This window comes from Lampetra planeri, chromosome 12 (assembly GCF_965212315.1).
Source record: "Lampetra planeri chromosome 12, kcLamPlan1.2.h2, whole genome shotgun sequence".
Taxonomy (NCBI): Eukaryota; Metazoa; Chordata; class Hyperoartia; order Petromyzontiformes; family Petromyzontidae; genus Lampetra; species Lampetra planeri.
In genome coordinates, this window is record NC_136118.1 from 14,872,271 (window position 1) to 14,888,856 (window position 16,586).

Sequence of the window (16,586 nt, forward strand, 5' to 3'; positions counted from 1 at the left end):
CAATCGGGTGCCCAAGTTTATCGAACTGACGGTCTCAGGATTTAATGCCAAATGCAATTGATTTCACGATGTTTGTTATAAACCATGCATCGCCATAGGCTCCCTCTGCCTTGCATTCACCCGTCGAATTGTGTGGATCCCAAGCGCAGGAGTTGTGGTGGTGGTGGCGGTATGAAAATAGGTGACCCAAAAAAGCCATTCCCTACATTTAAACATGACAAAGTAAAAACACCCAGGGGATTTTTTACGAAGCCATCTCATCGGCCAAGGGGGAGCAAACGAACGTTCCCTCGGCCGCCGCGAGTAATCCGTGATGCAGCGTGCACGCGGTCCGCGCTACGCACCCATCCCCGCAGCAGCTCGTACGCCGTGACCCCCAGCGACCACCAGTCCACGGCGGGCGAGTACCGCGGGGTGCCCTCCACGTACGAGCGGAACATCTCGGGAGCTGAGTCGGCGCAAAGCGAGGGGGGCGGCAGAGGACACCACAGCTCCGTCACCGTCGGCTCAAACAGCTCCGCTAAACGTACAACGTCATTATGTTCTCTTATTGATCATTACGTCATTACGTTCTCTTATTGATCATTATTATGAGTGGTAGTCGAGCGACGCGCGAAAAATCATTTGAGGATTATTTTGAAAGAGCGTGCTTCAGCAGCAGCTTCTGGGACCTCATGTGTATCCTCGCCTGTTTGTTTACAAATGAACAACTCGTTGGTTGGCAAATGCCTTTCAAAAGACGGGTATCTGTGCGGGAGGTGGGAGTGGGGACTGGATCGGCCACTCGGCACCCGGCACCATGCCGTGGGGGTGGCACACCACCTCTTGCGAACCGCCGATCTATCTACACGATCAGCAATTGATATTAATTTCCTTTCCTCTGTCATCCATCCTTGTAAGTTGTTTATTTGGGGGGGGGGACATCCCTTGCCCCACGGCATGTCCGATTCTGCGGTATCACGAGCCGTGTGTCATATCGGGCTTTGAGCATATGTTGCACATAAACCAGCAATACTCTAGAAGCTGAAGTCAACGGGATGTGTGGAAAGCAAAGGTAAAATGCAGAATTTGACTTACACGTTGTAAACAACAGTTTGAACACCCATTACACACACAAGTGATGGATCAGCCTTGGAGCTCTAAGAAAACAAAATTTTCTTCAACATTTTTACACGTAAATATAACATATAAAATCTATGTTAAATGAGTCGTAGCTAAAATTATTTAGTCAGTGTAAAAAAAAAGACGTAGACTTGAATGATTGATGCACCTATCATAAACACAGCATTAAACGCAAACTAATGCACCACTTTATATTTGTATGTTCTGGCAACCACATCCAATATCGTGGGCAGCCTAGACATGCCCCTGTGCAAATGCGAGGGGTGTCTGTGTGTTTGTGTAGATGTGAGCGGTGTGTCTGTGTGTCTGTATACATGTGAACTGTGTGTCTGTGTACATGCGAGCTGTGTCTGTGTACATGTGAACTGTGTGTGTGTGTGTGTACATGTGAACTGTGTGTTTGTGTACATGTGAACTGTGTGTGTGTGTACATGTGAACTGTGTGTTTGTGTACATGTGAGCGGTGTGTCTGTGTACATGCGAGCTGTGTCTGTGTACATGTGAACTGTGTGTCTGTGTGTCTGTGTACATGTGAACTGTGTGTCTGTGTACATGTGAACTGTGTGTGTGTGTACATACGAGCGGTCTATCTGTGTACATGCGAGCGGTGTCTGTGTGTGTCTGTGCACATGCGAGCCGTGTCTGTTTGTCTGTGTACATGTGAACTGTGTGTCTGTGCACATGCGAGCTGTGTCTGTGTACATGTGAACTGTGTGTGTGTGTGTGTACATGCGAGCGGTGTGTGTGTCTCTTGGGATGGGAAGGCAGCGCCATCTCACCCATGTAGGGCTTCGTGCCAGCCATGGAGGACCCCTGCTCGCCTTCCTTCACCACAGTGGCGATGTTGAAGTCTGTGATGTGTGCATGCCCTGCAAGGAAACGGTGTCAATGCAGCATTACATGACGCATCAGTTCTTTGATTAACGTGGATTCTTACACCAGGCCTGGCTCCAGCTACTCTCGGATTGGGGGGTGCAGTAGAGCTGTTGTTTGGGGGGCCACCTGAACACCCCCTCACCACACACTGCAAGTGCCAGCCCCGTCTTACGCTCACAGTACACAGCGCAAGCCCTGCATTTAAGAATATGCGCGTGTACGGTTCACTCGGGCTATATACATGTTATATTTACGCGAATGGAACACACACAAGATATGTATTCCATAAACAGATCGTATGAGACAATACAAACGAGGCAGTGCAAAGCAATGCTCGATCGAATCATTTCTCGGAGTACCAGCGAGGTGAACCGCTACACCCATTTAATACTTCTCATAATAATAGGACTACTACTGCTATACTACGTGTTCCCTTTCTATGACTCTTTCCTTCTTTAAATGTGGAACTCCTGGCTATCACAGTGGGCCCTACTAACGTGCATGTCAACATTCTGACGAATGTTGAACCGTGGCTACTTGGTCGGCGTGACTGTGCTCACCACGACCGGACCATGGGACATATAGCAGCTCAATTCCTGATTCCCGAATATGTAGGGGGAGGCATCATCACAGGGATGCAGCACCCTTTGACACAATCACCTGGCTCAACCACCTCAGTGTAAAATCACAGGAGTAGGTCTACATCGACAACAGCTGGATGAACAAAAAGAAGATGATCTATGGGTACCAATGGAACCGACAGTCCCAGGTGTTTGCTGCACAATTGAAATTTGTAAAAATATTCACGTGAAGGTTTCTTTGTCAAAATAGAAATGCAATGCTTTCATAATATTTGACCCCTGTTCTATACCCCTGGCTGCGCCATATCGCAATCCCCGCTGTGGACCGCTGCGCTGTGTGCAGGGGTAGCTGCACAGGGTGTTTGAATGAAAAACATGGAACGGATCTGCCGATATTTTACACGGATCTGCCGATATTTTACACGGATCTGCCGATATTTTACACGGATCTGCCGATATTTTCCTGCCAACAGGCAGTGAATTGACGACTTCTGCCTCCCCCGTACGCATTAACCCACCACAGCAGCTTATGATTTCTTCTTAAGTGCCCCAACTCTCAGCGAGAGCTGCACAAGCAGGGAATAAGTCTGCCACTGATGTGTCGTCATCCGCCGCACACCCTGAGGGATTAACCTATGTGGAGTGGAAAAGGTCCCCGGGCCCCAGGGTCTTAGAGAGGCGCTGCCTTGGAAGCTCAAAGCCCACCAACGGGACCAGAGTGATAATGCCAAACAGGCCTCTTAACAATTGCCCAGTGAAAAGATCAAATCGTGTCTATGTATAGTTGCGAGTGCTTTGTATGCCTGCATATCTGGGCGGTGTGCGTCAGCATGCTTAACACACCACCACCGCCGCCACCGCCACCACCGCTGCCGCCGCCGCTTACAGCTTCCCCTCCTATGTTGTCATTCAAACTTGATATTGTGTCACTATGGCTGGTGTTAGCTGGAGCCGGATAATTGCGTCAGGAGTAGCGGAGTGTATCACTGTGATGCCTCCTTCTTGTTTGTGAATCGCCCATCGAGACGTTATGCGTGCCATGGTCTGTTCTGGGTGACCACAGTCGCACTGCAAGAGTGCGGCCCTTAATTTGGATTCGCGTTTGACATCAGTACACAAACCCGACCACCAAATCGGTCTCGGGTTTCTGCCGAACCCCATTAGGCCATTAACGTGTACAGTACAAATATATATATAGTACAGTATAATAATGTGCTTGCTGCAATAGTATTGACTCCAGCAAGGCGAATGCAACACTGTATATGAATTGGATTATATCTATGAAATTTTAATGACTGCTTTACATCTCGAAGCAAGGCAGCATTCAGATGGGTCGACCCGTGGCAGGCTCCGTGGAGACACTAACATTCACTCGAATTCCCAGGGGGGCCTGGCGAGAAGGGAGATTGTTATCGGCACTGTTCTTCACAGCTCTCACGTCTCGAATGAATAATACAACAGGTGCATGAATTTACTTTTAAACAAAATATTACAATTACAACGGTGCGGTTCAGTACACGTGTCGCCTGGTGCCGCTTGTGAGGCTTTGATTGGTTTGAAGCGGTTGTGATATATGACGAAAATTGGACAAATATGGAGACAACTTTAATTTGACAATGTTTAATAATTGATATAGCATTCATAATTACCTTTGTGGAGCATGCCCAGTGGGGTGGGGATTGTTGGATGTAACGACGACGACGGGGAAACACTGTGCTGCTAAATCATTTAGGCTGCAGGTGGCAGCTCTATTGCTCGAGAAATCCACAGGATCATCATCACTGTCATCGGCCATGGCCAATCCACTGCTGGATGAAGGCCTCCCCCATCTCTCACAATTCTGCAATCTAATAATGTCCATTTCCTAAACCCCTTGTTTAAAAAAAATCATTTGAATTATTTTCACGCCTTTGCTGGTGGCGAACTCTCGCAGATGCTGAACCTAGGGACAAGTGATAGAAAATGATGTCGTGGGATCTGACATGACCTCTGATCTTACTTGCCTCTGGTCAGTTGGAGGCAAATGACAAGCTGAAGCAATCCTTGAATGATCTTCCTATTGGTCAGACTAAATTGTTTTCCCACCTGATGACGGACGCTTGTGTTGCGCCCGAAACGTCGTGATTTATTTTATTTTATACCTACGTGACTTTACCGAAAGAACCAAATAGTATATATTCTAAAGTGCCACAACTTTATGAGTAGTACACGAAATAAAAGCATGTTACGCACATTATAATGAGGGAGTACATAAAGTGTATCGTAATTGATAACAAGCGTTTCATGTGTTCTCTACTGCCATGTATATTTTTTTGTAAGTAAGATGAAGGAAAATAGGAGCGAGAACAATGTTTCAAAATTGCTTTGTAGAAACCAATTTCCTGCCACTTGGAATGGGTTTTCAGAAGCTCAGTGGGAAGTGTCTAATGCAGAGTGAAATATATATGCAAACAGGTCCAAGGGCATCTTACCATGTTCATCAAGAAGAATATTGTCTGGTTTGATATCCCTGTTAAAAAAAAAACAACAATCATAAACACATATGTAAAATACTAATCTTTCACATACCATGATGATTTTCATTCAGCTAATTCCCTTCTATTACTCGATGAATCTTCCTGGTCTCTTACCAAAAAATACACAACATTAATTGACCGTTTGTTAAAATTACTCGAAGGTATTGGTAATGAATGAATAATTTGAAACAAGTGATCATATATGTATTTCCCATTCGGTGCACACTCCCGCTTAATGATGCGTATTGGTTATCATTAATATAAGTAGTTTGATATAAGTCAGTTGTTCAAAATGTGTACGCCACTGATTTTAACTTTGTTATATTTCTGAGGATAAATCTGCAGCCTTGCAGAATCTCACTCAGAGCTCGCGGGAGCTCACTCTAGAGGGTACTTGGCCTACTCTTCCATGCTTCACATATACTGTAAACAGTACGTAGTCTCCATAATTCACCCTCTCATCACAGTGGGAGATGCACTGCATGGGAAGAAGTGGCTGTTAAAGGGGCTCTGCTCTTAGTCTATGGAACCTTTAGTGCAGTAAAACTGAAAGTGACCTCCAGTGGGCCAAGATCATCTACAACAGGATAGTACGACCTTGCAAAATCAACGCTTTTAGTGGTGTATAAATGCATACATTCATCGATTCATCTACTGTACTTAGGCTCACAGTACTTATGAAATCACCACGGCCGAGAATCATCGCAGACGAATGGCATCGCATTTATTCTCGCTATTTAACAACTTTAAAAATAAACTTGAACAATTATTAAGCAAGTCTCAGTCCTGTGTGTGTGTGTGTGTCCAGGTAAGTCCCCCTATGTCCCCGTTTGTCCCTCCTCCTCCAACACTCTCTGTACAACTCCCGCCGCGCTTCACCGCCCCTCTCCTGCCACAAGCGCCTCTTTGTGCTAGCAGCCCAGCGCCTTCTCAATCCCAGCCCTCGCCTCACGGGGACAGGCACAGGTTGAAGCTTGGGGTCGAGCGTTTGTTTGAACTTGAGCATCGTTTTTCAGCATGGGGTTCGAGAAAGGGTTCGAGCATGGAATCATAATGGATTCGACCATGGATTCGACCATGGTTTTGACTGGAATTGCTGATATGGGCCATCACACATCCAGGAGAACCTTCATTGGCCATGATACACCTTGTCGATATTATCACAATTCATGTTTCCATATCACACAGACCTCTTTACAGCACCCACCAGTCTCTCCACAAGTATCCATTTAAATCTGGTTAGGCCCACTGGCTTTTAGTTCCACTCTGCACTAGTTTCTTATATTTGTTTAACAGTACTCACCCTTCTACTACTGTTACTCTGCCTGCATGCCTCTTGCATTACTACACTTGTTTAAGTATCTCTGAACTGGGCACCCTTCTTATCACGGTTACTCTTACCTATTAATAATAATAATCAGTTGGTACACTTACATCACAGTTTGTAAGACTCCATTCAATGTAACGGGTCCACGTGATCCCTTCAGCCCCTAAAGGCTGCTACGTTCACTACAATTTAAAACAACAATTTATATTTCAACCGAATCACATTCAGTGTGGTAACAATTCATCGAATCGTGTGGAGAATCATTGCAAACACTGCTAGGGGGGTAGCGACGTGTCTCGGTGTCTTCCCAGCTATCAATCACCACACCGCAACAAAATGAGCTCTAATTGAATTCCCTACGCTGGCCCAGACGTCACCCAGACGTCGCCCAGACGTCACCCAGACGTCACCCAGACGTCACCCAGACGTCGCCCAGACGTCACGAAATCTGTGCAGTCTTCTCAAGTATTGCGGTAGCTGTAAAAAGTGGTGTAATAATCATTGATCCATCGATCAAAGATTACCGGGGAACAGCTCATCTCCCAAATCTTTATGCCACCTATTGACTGTGGTGATATATAAATAGAAAAATCGGTTCCAATTACAACTTTAAAGAGATTGTATTGAATTTTCCACTCTGCTTTGCATTCCATCCTTGATTTTAAAAAACGTTGCAGTCAGCCGGTTCTGTGCGTGCACAGTGGCCCACGTCCCCGAGCCGAGCGCCGCCGTCATCGCTGCGGCTGTGCACGACAGCGCGCAGTGACAGCGCCAGCGCGTCATGCTGGCGTGGGGGGTTGTGGGGGGGGGACTTGCCCGGGCCCAGCCGGAATTACTCCCTTCCAGTGGCCAGCCGCCTCATGACGCCCAGGGGGGTGTCTCTGCAGGCCCTGCTGCCGCTACAGTTTTCACGGTTCCACTGACACTGTTCGGGAATGTGCTGGGACCGTGGTGTGGTCGGGGTGGGTGGGTGGACGGTGAACTAGACTGGCGTTCTTTCGGTCATGAAAATTGATTTTCTCCTTGAACTTGATCTGTTTTTCAACTGATGGTGATTACGTCCCATTTGTGCATGCCAGGAGTTACCGCTGCTTTATTGTCTGGTAATTGATTTCCCAACATTTTTCTCTTTTTTTTCCCCCCTCGGTGTTCCATAGGTTTTATTGCCATTGTGAATTGCTATGATATGTTGTGTTGTATTTAAGTCCTGAATAAATAATTTTCCCGATCTTATAAAATTTTGATTCCATCACTGGAATTTTTAAATTCACCCGAGTTTTCTGCCTCTGTTATTGAAAGAATATAGCAGTACATTTGTATGCATGGTGTATATAAACACGTGCCACTCTAGTCAAAGGAATATGCATATCAAAATATAGCTCTTATCCTGCATCAATGCTGTGTCCTGGGCTGTCTGATACAAGCTTTAAAACTTGTTAATGAGAACACAGACTAAGTTCAGGCACGTCATAATTATTTCACTTGAGTGACATCATTGCGACATCCTTACAGCTTAATAAGGCAATGCAAGTGACATCTCTACAATGCTGACAGAGTGGCTGGCCATGATATTGCTACATTCGCTGTACATTACATATCAGCTTCTACGCCCCAAAAATGAGAGATTTTTTAACATCACCGTGAGAGCATGAGACAGATCCCACAGTGAACCTTGCACTGAATGAACGATTTCTCGAGAGCTGGCAACAACTCACCCTGAACCCCGTGACACAGCGAACCTAAGTAGCGGTGCTCCTGTGATTGAGTTTGGTGTACCGTACGCGTATAAGCAATGCTTTGTTGTGCGGCACAAGGAGATCCCATCCCACTCTGCTTTCACAGCTCAGAGACAGTTTTAAAGCCTCACTTCGTCTTACCCACGGGATGAACACAAGAGCCTCTTTGTCGTCAATAATATTTTCAATGATGGCTCCCAATAAAAAAGATATCAAGTGCCCGTCGTGCCACGTGTAATGTGTGATATCGGACAGACCTCACAGCAGGTGGCTTCCCAACACATTTATTTTAACGCACCATGCTCACACATTGCGCGAACGATGCGCGAGATGAGGTGCCGAATTAAGACATGGAGAGGAATGGTGGCCCATGCTGAAACACATACACGTTGCCATGGCTGCAATATCGTGGTTTCATATTCCACTCGAACAACTTTAAATAAATTGTATTCTTAGGTTTTTTCGGTAAACCTAAGAATATGAATCCTTGCAGTCACGAAAGCTTCAAATCTAGAATTTAAACAAATTGATTTAAGTCCCTGTGAGCACTGCTATTTTTGTTGTTTGACACACAGTTGCTGAGCACACATCCCAAGGCCTAAAATAACAAGTATCCAACAACAAACAGCACGATCAAAGTTGTAATAGATAAAAGTCTAGGCATTTCTTGAATTGAGCAAGGTTATCATAAGAGCTAGCGAAAAGAAATAGAAGGGAATTCCAAAAAGCAGCAGAGCAAGAGAAGTTGCAGAAAAAAATAGTGTAGTGAGTGGTTGGATGAGCGAGTGAGTGAGTAGGGGAATGAGCGAGTGAGTCAGGGAATGAGCGAATGAGTAGTTGGGTGAGTGAGATTTATGGGAATGGTCGTCAGTCAATTGCTCTCAGGTAAGGCTCATTGAGTTAAGAAGCTATTTTTCAGTGGTGACCCAGAAACCACAGTAGTAGCAATATAAGAGTAAAAAGGGGCCAACTGACCAGCGGTGAGCGAGTCAATCGGTGAGTGCTGGATCGCCAATCAGCCTGACCGCCGCTTTACGTTGAATTCCACCAAGCGCGGCATTGTTACATGGAGGGCTCGTGAACAGCCGGGTCGGGCACCAGACCCACCTGTGGATGATGTGGCGCTGCTGCAGGTAGTCAAGCGCCAGAGAGAGCTCGCACACGTAGAGACGCACCGCCTCCTCCTGAAAGCGCGTGTTCTGCTGCAGGTGGTAGCGGAGGTCCCCGCCCAGCAGGAGGTCCACCACCATGAACATGTCCTCCTCGTCCTGGAACGAGTACCTGCAGCCACGTGCAGACAACTACTTTAGCTGAGCACGCCACCCCTCGTTGTGTTTGTACCTCAATGGGTCACACCTCGTCAATAGGTGGGGGCCCCGGCGGTAGTGCGTTCGCAGATCGTTGCAGAGGTTTGCGGTTCAATTCAGGCGGGCCGCCCTGGTTATTACTGCAGTTGTATTAATGGTCAAAATTTGCGAAATTTGAAATATTACCAATGAATTACTCAATTGGGGTTACGAATAACAACACCGCTCCCTCCTAGCAGACTATAAGCATCTGTGGAACATAGTCCCTCCGTGATAACCGTGTGCTATAATAATGGCGCAAATACCAAATGTACTGAATTATTAAGGAGAGCTAGCGTCAGGACGGTATGCATAATTGGACATTGGTGATGAAGCATTGGATGTTGGATGATGTCTATACGATGACTGCGACATCTTACAGAAATAAAGAAGCACAAGGGTGGAGGTGCGGTGGAATTAAAGGCATTGACTGATGAGTGAGCTGAAACAACAACACCCGGTGTGTCAAAGGCTCACACACCATGTGACGAGTTATGTTGTTTGGCTGTGTTGGGTGGTGGAGGGTCTTATGACACAAAATATTGACCAGATCATAATGTGGCTTCACCAAAAAAAAAATATGAATCAGTATTTGTACTGTATATCTTATTGTTGACTTTGGAATCCCGTATATAGAACAACATCAGCATTCCTTTCTGAAACATGCAAGCAAGAATAATATCCATCATGGTGAGAGCCAAATGTCTCTTTTTCAAAGAAAACTTATGGAAACGCAACGTTCGCATCGCATGGGCCATGACCAAAGACGCAGTGATGCAACTCATTTCGCCCAAGTAAAATAAAACAAAACAGCTAAAAGCGTGCAACCTGCAAAGTTTGCATAGAGTTGTCAAAATGTTGAAGGGTGTCCGAGGCAGTGGAGATCACGACGGATTGATGCGCCGATCGTAAACACGGCATGAAATGCAGACAAATGCATCACTTTTTTATTTGCAGCAGCATCTTCCAGGATTATGTTCCGGCAGCCACATCAGATCAAGATTACATCCAATATTGTGAGCTGCCTAGCCGTGCCCCTGTGTACATGCGAGTGGTGTGTCTGTATACATGCGAGCAGTGTGTGTCTGTGCATGTGCGAGCGGTATCTGTGTATCCTGAGTTGTCAGAATGTGGAAGTTGTGTCCGATGCAGTGGAGGTCGCGACGGTCACGGCCGTGGAGAGGCCGTACCAGAGGTTGACGAGGAAGGTGTGCTCCAGCTCCTGCATGATCTGCAGCTCCCGGAACACGTTGCGCACCTCGTCCCGCTCGATGCACACCTGCTTGTTCATGTACTTCATGGCGTACATCGTGCGTGTGTCCCGCTTCTGGACTATGCACACCTGGGACAAAGCGGAGCACGGCGCGCGTTCGTGACCTGCCGCCCCGCCCGGTTCGCCGCCTCTTCAAGACGTGCCGCGCGGCGTTACAGAGATGTGGTACGCGCCATTACGGTGCATTACCAAATCAACCGCACCTGATAAAGTGATGCATCTCAGAATATAAATAGTGAAGGCGTGACTTGCGCCGTTTGTGTATAATTATTGATATCAGATTCAAAATGCTTGTCGTCTTCATCACCACCATCTGTCTCTCTCGGCTCACCCGAGGGTGCCGTTACAGCGGCTGTCTGAACTCATGGATTGAGACACCTTATACACAGATTTCATGGTTTACCATCTCCACAATTCACTGGATTGTAAAAATTCACTGCCACGATTGGATTCATGAATCTCGTATTTTTTTCCTGTTAAGCTTCTAAAGAACCCATAATGGCTGCAAGGTTCCCATAAACTAAACCAATGTAACAAACGTTTGAACTCTTATCTATTACAACTTTGATAGTGATGTTCGTTGCTGGGTGCTTAACATTTTAGGTCTCTGGGCTTATGCTCAGCAAATTTGTAAAAGAAAATACTGGAGCTGGAGATTGAGATGCTTACCAGAATCACTATCATCACCCATATCAGCATCAGTAGCATCATAAACATACTGTCATCCCCAGAGTCATTATAAAGTTTGACACCAAACTCCATATCTGCATCGACTATTCTCTGCTTTCTTCTCCACTTTCTATTCATTCAAATGTTGTCTGCTTAATTTTCAAAAAGTCATATTAATTACCATTCCCAACACGATGGAGTTTCTTTGCAGTAAATATAACATCTATTTTCGCTAAAAGGATCAACTGCATCTCTTATTGTTGTTATTTATCTGCGTCAAAAACCTGTGAATTATCCTTGACCCTGAGCAGACCTGTTCCCTCTCTAGACGTTATGAGACGTGATCACTTCCCCGGTGTAGCCTCTCCTGCACCTGGAGTGCCACATGAAGTCATAGAGGGGTTCTGGTGAAAGCCAGATTATGGTTTGAGGGTCCTATGCAAGAAGCCTGACCAGCAGGAGGCGGATGCTACCACTGGTTGCACGGAAGCTCCAATGCAGTACACACTGCACCCATTACACAATGTACACAATTTGGCTTCATATAGCATCCAAATGCCACTACATCTATCTCACACTAGACACGAACCATGAAGTTCAAGGTTTGTATTAAGAGCACGAATAAAATATATGCTTTTTAAATCCTTTATATTAAGTTCGCTTGCTTGCTTGCTTGCGTGCTTGCTTGCTTGCTTACGACCGTGCACATTTTTCGGTCGTTTTTTAACCAACTTCCCGTGATCCAATCGAGCCGACATTTTGCACACAGACTCGTTGTGCGAGACAATTAATGTTCGTGAAAATGTTTTCCAAAATGTTACACTTTTTAGGACGTAAATATTATATTTAATTACCAATTGCTTAATGGTGCAATGCAATCATCTGACCCATAGGTGGCAGCCATCTCAAGCCAGAGGACGAGAGGACTCAAGCCGCCACGCATATAAAGGATTTATAGTGAAAAACTTTGTTTTTACTGGTTATACTTATTTCTATTTTGCAAAAGTCTGGTAAACGGTTTTCTTTGAATATTTAATCAACGTTCAGCCTCCAATCCAGAGGACACTACGTACGATTTTTATTTCATATAGCAGGAATGTAACTACTGTATTAAAATTTGGTCTCTGCCTGGCTAAGTTCCACAACCAGATATCCCGCCGTGGTATCAAACGAACGTTGCACACTTATTTCTGAAACTGTGAATTTTAGAATTTGGTGGCTTTTTTCAGTTTACAAGAAAAACACTGATATATCCGTGTTGGTGGCACAGCATTTGGGGGCACGGGGGAGACAGACAGAGGGGGAGAGATTGTAGGAGCAGAGGCAGCACGAGAGTACCGAGCTAAACAGCGGTGCCACGGTGAAGTCCCGCACCTCAATCATAGTCTCGTGTGTTTACACAAACATCGTATGTTATTGCCCAAGACTCCCTGGTCCAAACTAACGTGACATTAGCGGGTAAACATTATGTGCTGGCCGCCCGAGCGGGCTAGCTGCCGCTACGTGAAAACTGTTCCCAAATCTGCGCCTTGGCTTGTACATTTCTGCCAGAAATAACATCCCTGGTGTTTTTTTTTACTGCCGGTGTTTTTGTTGCCTTCCTACCTCCCTCGTCTCGAAGCTGCAAGCGCCTTGTTTTCAACTGGCGTCGTCTCATGAAGCGTTCCCCACTTTCGAGAAGGGGGGGGGGCGGTGGGGGAGGTAAATGGCATTTTTGTTGAGAGAGATAAAGGGGAGCGAAAGTAGTTCTGAATATCGGATGCACAGACAACATCTGATGTCCTTCCGGATTAATCCATGAACTGCCCCCCCCCCTCAAACCACGAGACCAAATGGACCAACCCGGTCGTGCGCTGCAGCGTGGAAGCTCTTTCCTTTATCCCTATCACCCAATGCCATGACGCAAATGTGTTTGGAATGAGGTCGCTGCGATAAAGCGATACAGCAGTCGTGGATCCAGAGGGGTGTGTGGGCGATGGGAGCGATCGCCTAACCCTTGAGATCCCTAAACTTTGTATTTTATTGCTCTTTATCAGGAAAAAAAATCGTTGAATGTTTTTTTTTCCTATTAACGTTGGACCCTATTTTTAAAGTTTGACATTTTAGGGACCCACCCCCCTTCTTGGGTAGTTTCCAGATCTGCCTCCGTGGCAACACGAATGTCACGGTCGCTGTGAGCGCACGTTTATTTATTTCTTAATTCTGCAGTACAACTTGGTGGCTTCGCCACTGAAATGTGTACGGCTGTGTGCCCCGCTGGCTCGCTGTCCAGCTGTGCCGGCTCACGGGGTCAAACGCGAGCTGCGACTCGCGCAATTGGCTGCAAATGCGAGTGCACGCCGCATCAGTGGGCCGTGAGCGCCAGACGTTGACCGGTGGAACGGATGGAAGGGCGCAAAGCCCCGGGGATGTTGAAGCAGAAAGGGAGGCTCGGTTAGAGACCCGTTTGGTGAAACTGGATTGGCTGATGGGGAAGAATCGTTTGAAAAGGTTCAAGGCCGGGGATGGGTATTGAAGGGTTTGAATGCAGCAGGCTGGGACTGCTGCATAATAAACAGCCCTTAGTTCACTATGCGGTCAAGTTCCTTTACATTAAGATATTTTGCACGATATAAGGTCCAGGATAATCGTATATTCCATCTTGCAAAACAAAGAACAAATGCTATAAAATAAAAAGGTCAAATACAGTTTCAAGCAAGAAGAAAACTGATATCGCGATTATCGTAAGATGATGACATCATGAAAACCGATATTGTATCGTGGAAAATTTTAGATTGCGACAATCATAGTCCAGCGTGAATTACGCCCCCGTTTGTAGAGAATATAGCAGCAGCCGCAGTGTGTAGACTTTTAAAGGTAAACACGCGTATAGTTTATTTACTGGTAACTGTTATTTCACACCATTGCAGACCCTGGCTGGGCTGGACAGCTGGGAACCAGAGCATCATCGCTTATCGGGATGTTACAGCTTGAACCAAACGTCTATCTGTGTACAACTGGTAAAGCACATGTATTACATCTTGACTTAAAGCTTTCGTGACTGCAGGAATTCATATTCTTTCGGTAAAGTCACGTAGATAGGTTCAAAGAAAATAACAAAAAACTACGAAGTTTCGATCGCAACACAAGCGTTCGTTCTGATGACGAACGCTTGTGTTGCGATCGAAACGTAGTTTTCTGTTATTTTTTTATTTTCTTTGAACCTATCTACATGACATTACCGAAAGACCAAAAGAATACATGTATTACATTGCCCTTTATTTTACAGAATTTTAGAAACACTTGCATTTAGGTCCTTTGTAAATAATGAATGTATTACATATTGTAATGGTGGTTAATCTACTTAGAACATGCCTAAGAACATTATTGTATTACTGCCATGTGTTTCTGTCAGCATTAAACATTACACAGCCACAATCTTGCAGCATGGAACAGTAATTTCCTTTCAGTTCCAGCATGTGGACCTTGGCAGGCTCTTGTTTATACACAGATATCGACGCTGACATAATTCTCTTTGAAATGAATCGCTCTGTGGCAACTTTGTAGCAAAATGAATGTTTTATTCATTGGATTTATTTTTAAACTACAGCGAAACCCATAGCTGTGGGGGAATGTACCCCCCCCCCCGTCCTCCCTGAGCAAGAAATGGCTGTCCCCACGCTGTCGAAATTAAGGTTTCTAATACCGAGCATGAAGGGTGGCAGCTATGGGCACAGTGGTTCACTCGCTGCTCTATGAACCCGGCCACCTGAGTTCGATTCCCGGCTAAAGCCAATGTCATTGGTGAGTTTCAAACATGCTCAGCAACGTGCAGAATGCGTTGGTGGGCACTGTGTGCATTGTGCACAAGCCATCAGCGGTTCCCACTCATTGGTGTCCGGCCTGCACTCCATTTCTGTTACCACGGGGTTGTCTCCTCATTGCCACATTCGATCGTTGGTGAGCGATATCAAAACCCACCCATCCTGGCCCCCAGTTCACCAACCCGCGCTGACCAACGTGGTGAGGTCCAGCCAAACAGCCTCTCACGACCGATACGGTGTGGCGAGGAGGCCTTCATCCAGCAGTTGCTTGAAAAGGGGCTGTAAGTAAACACGGAAGGGCTGGTGCAGACGGAAGGGTTCTTGGCCCCTGCTGTGTCCCACGCTGTTGCCGAACCACCACACGGGAGGAGCCTTTTTGGCGAGTTGAGGGCGAAACTCCTTGACGGATCCTTTCCCTGTTTCCCTCTCTCCCTGTCACTCTCCTCATACCTCCATGTAGTATCTGTCTCTCCATCTGCCTCTTGCTATCTCTCCACGTTTGTCTCATTAGCTCTCTCCTCCCCGTTACCTTTATTGCTGTATTTTCCCTTCCCTATCTCTCCATGTCTCCCCCACTATCATCTCTGTCTTCTACATCTGTATCGAGTTCACTCTCTGTGTCTCTTCCCCATCTATCTCACCATTTCTCCCCATATCTACCTTTCTATCTCCAGGTCACTCTCTGCCTCTCTCCTGTCTCTCTGTGCCCTGTTATCTATCTATGTAACATTCCACTGCGCTCTTTGCCAAAATAATTAATAAAATTACGTTGTAAAACTTTGTAAACAGTGGAACATGCAAATAATATCAGCAGTCACCACGCGATGTCGGTCTGTGGGTTTTCAGAGCAGGGGAAGTGACAGGCGTGATAGATATTAGCTAAAGGGGACACTTTTTATCGGAGACCTTAGTGGGGATCACTAAATATCAGGAATAATTAATCATTAATTTTTGGGCTAGGCCACGTCATGACGTGGCGTATGTTTTTGTTGCGTAACCCTCCACTACCCCACACAGCCAAACACATTAAATTGTCACGTGGTGCACAAGCATTTAACGTGCCTGTTATGATTCTTTCAGCTGACCAGTACGTTGAACAATTCTCACAACCATATTTAGAAATTAGATACAAACCTACACGTTAAGTTACCTGGAATAATCATGGATAAGTCAGCCCCTAGAGAATTCACATTATTGCGATTCAAGCATACAAAGTTTGCACTGTACATGGGTTCTCATTGTATTTAAATTGTCATACGTAATAAAAAGCACCAATATATTTTCTGAGTGACATAAATATCATTAATTAACTGAAATTAAGTCATATTTTGGACCCT

At 45.8% G+C, this 16,586-nt stretch overlaps 1 protein-coding gene across 4 annotated transcripts in view; it reads right to left on the reverse strand.

Moving 5' to 3' along the window:
- Window positions 1-16,586, reverse strand: part of LOC144721746 (serine/threonine-protein kinase 32B-like) — a 40,389-nt gene that overhangs the window by 10,206 nt on the left and 13,597 nt on the right. For 3 of the 4 annotated variants that reach the window (XM_078599631.1, XM_078599630.1, XM_078599633.1), the window contains exons 3-7: window positions 10,695-10,846; window positions 9,266-9,439; window positions 5,051-5,088; window positions 1,902-1,991; window positions 345-448 (exon numbers count right to left, since the gene is read on the reverse strand). In XM_078599631.1, coding sequence (XP_078455757.1) covers window positions 345-448; window positions 1,902-1,991; window positions 5,051-5,088; window positions 9,266-9,439; window positions 10,695-10,846 — 558 coding nt within the window. Of the gene's footprint in view, window positions 1-344; window positions 449-1,901; window positions 1,992-5,050; window positions 5,089-9,265; window positions 9,440-10,694; window positions 10,847-13,051; window positions 13,249-16,586 lie in introns of those variants that run through there. The other variant, XM_078599632.1, reaches the window with a different exon arrangement.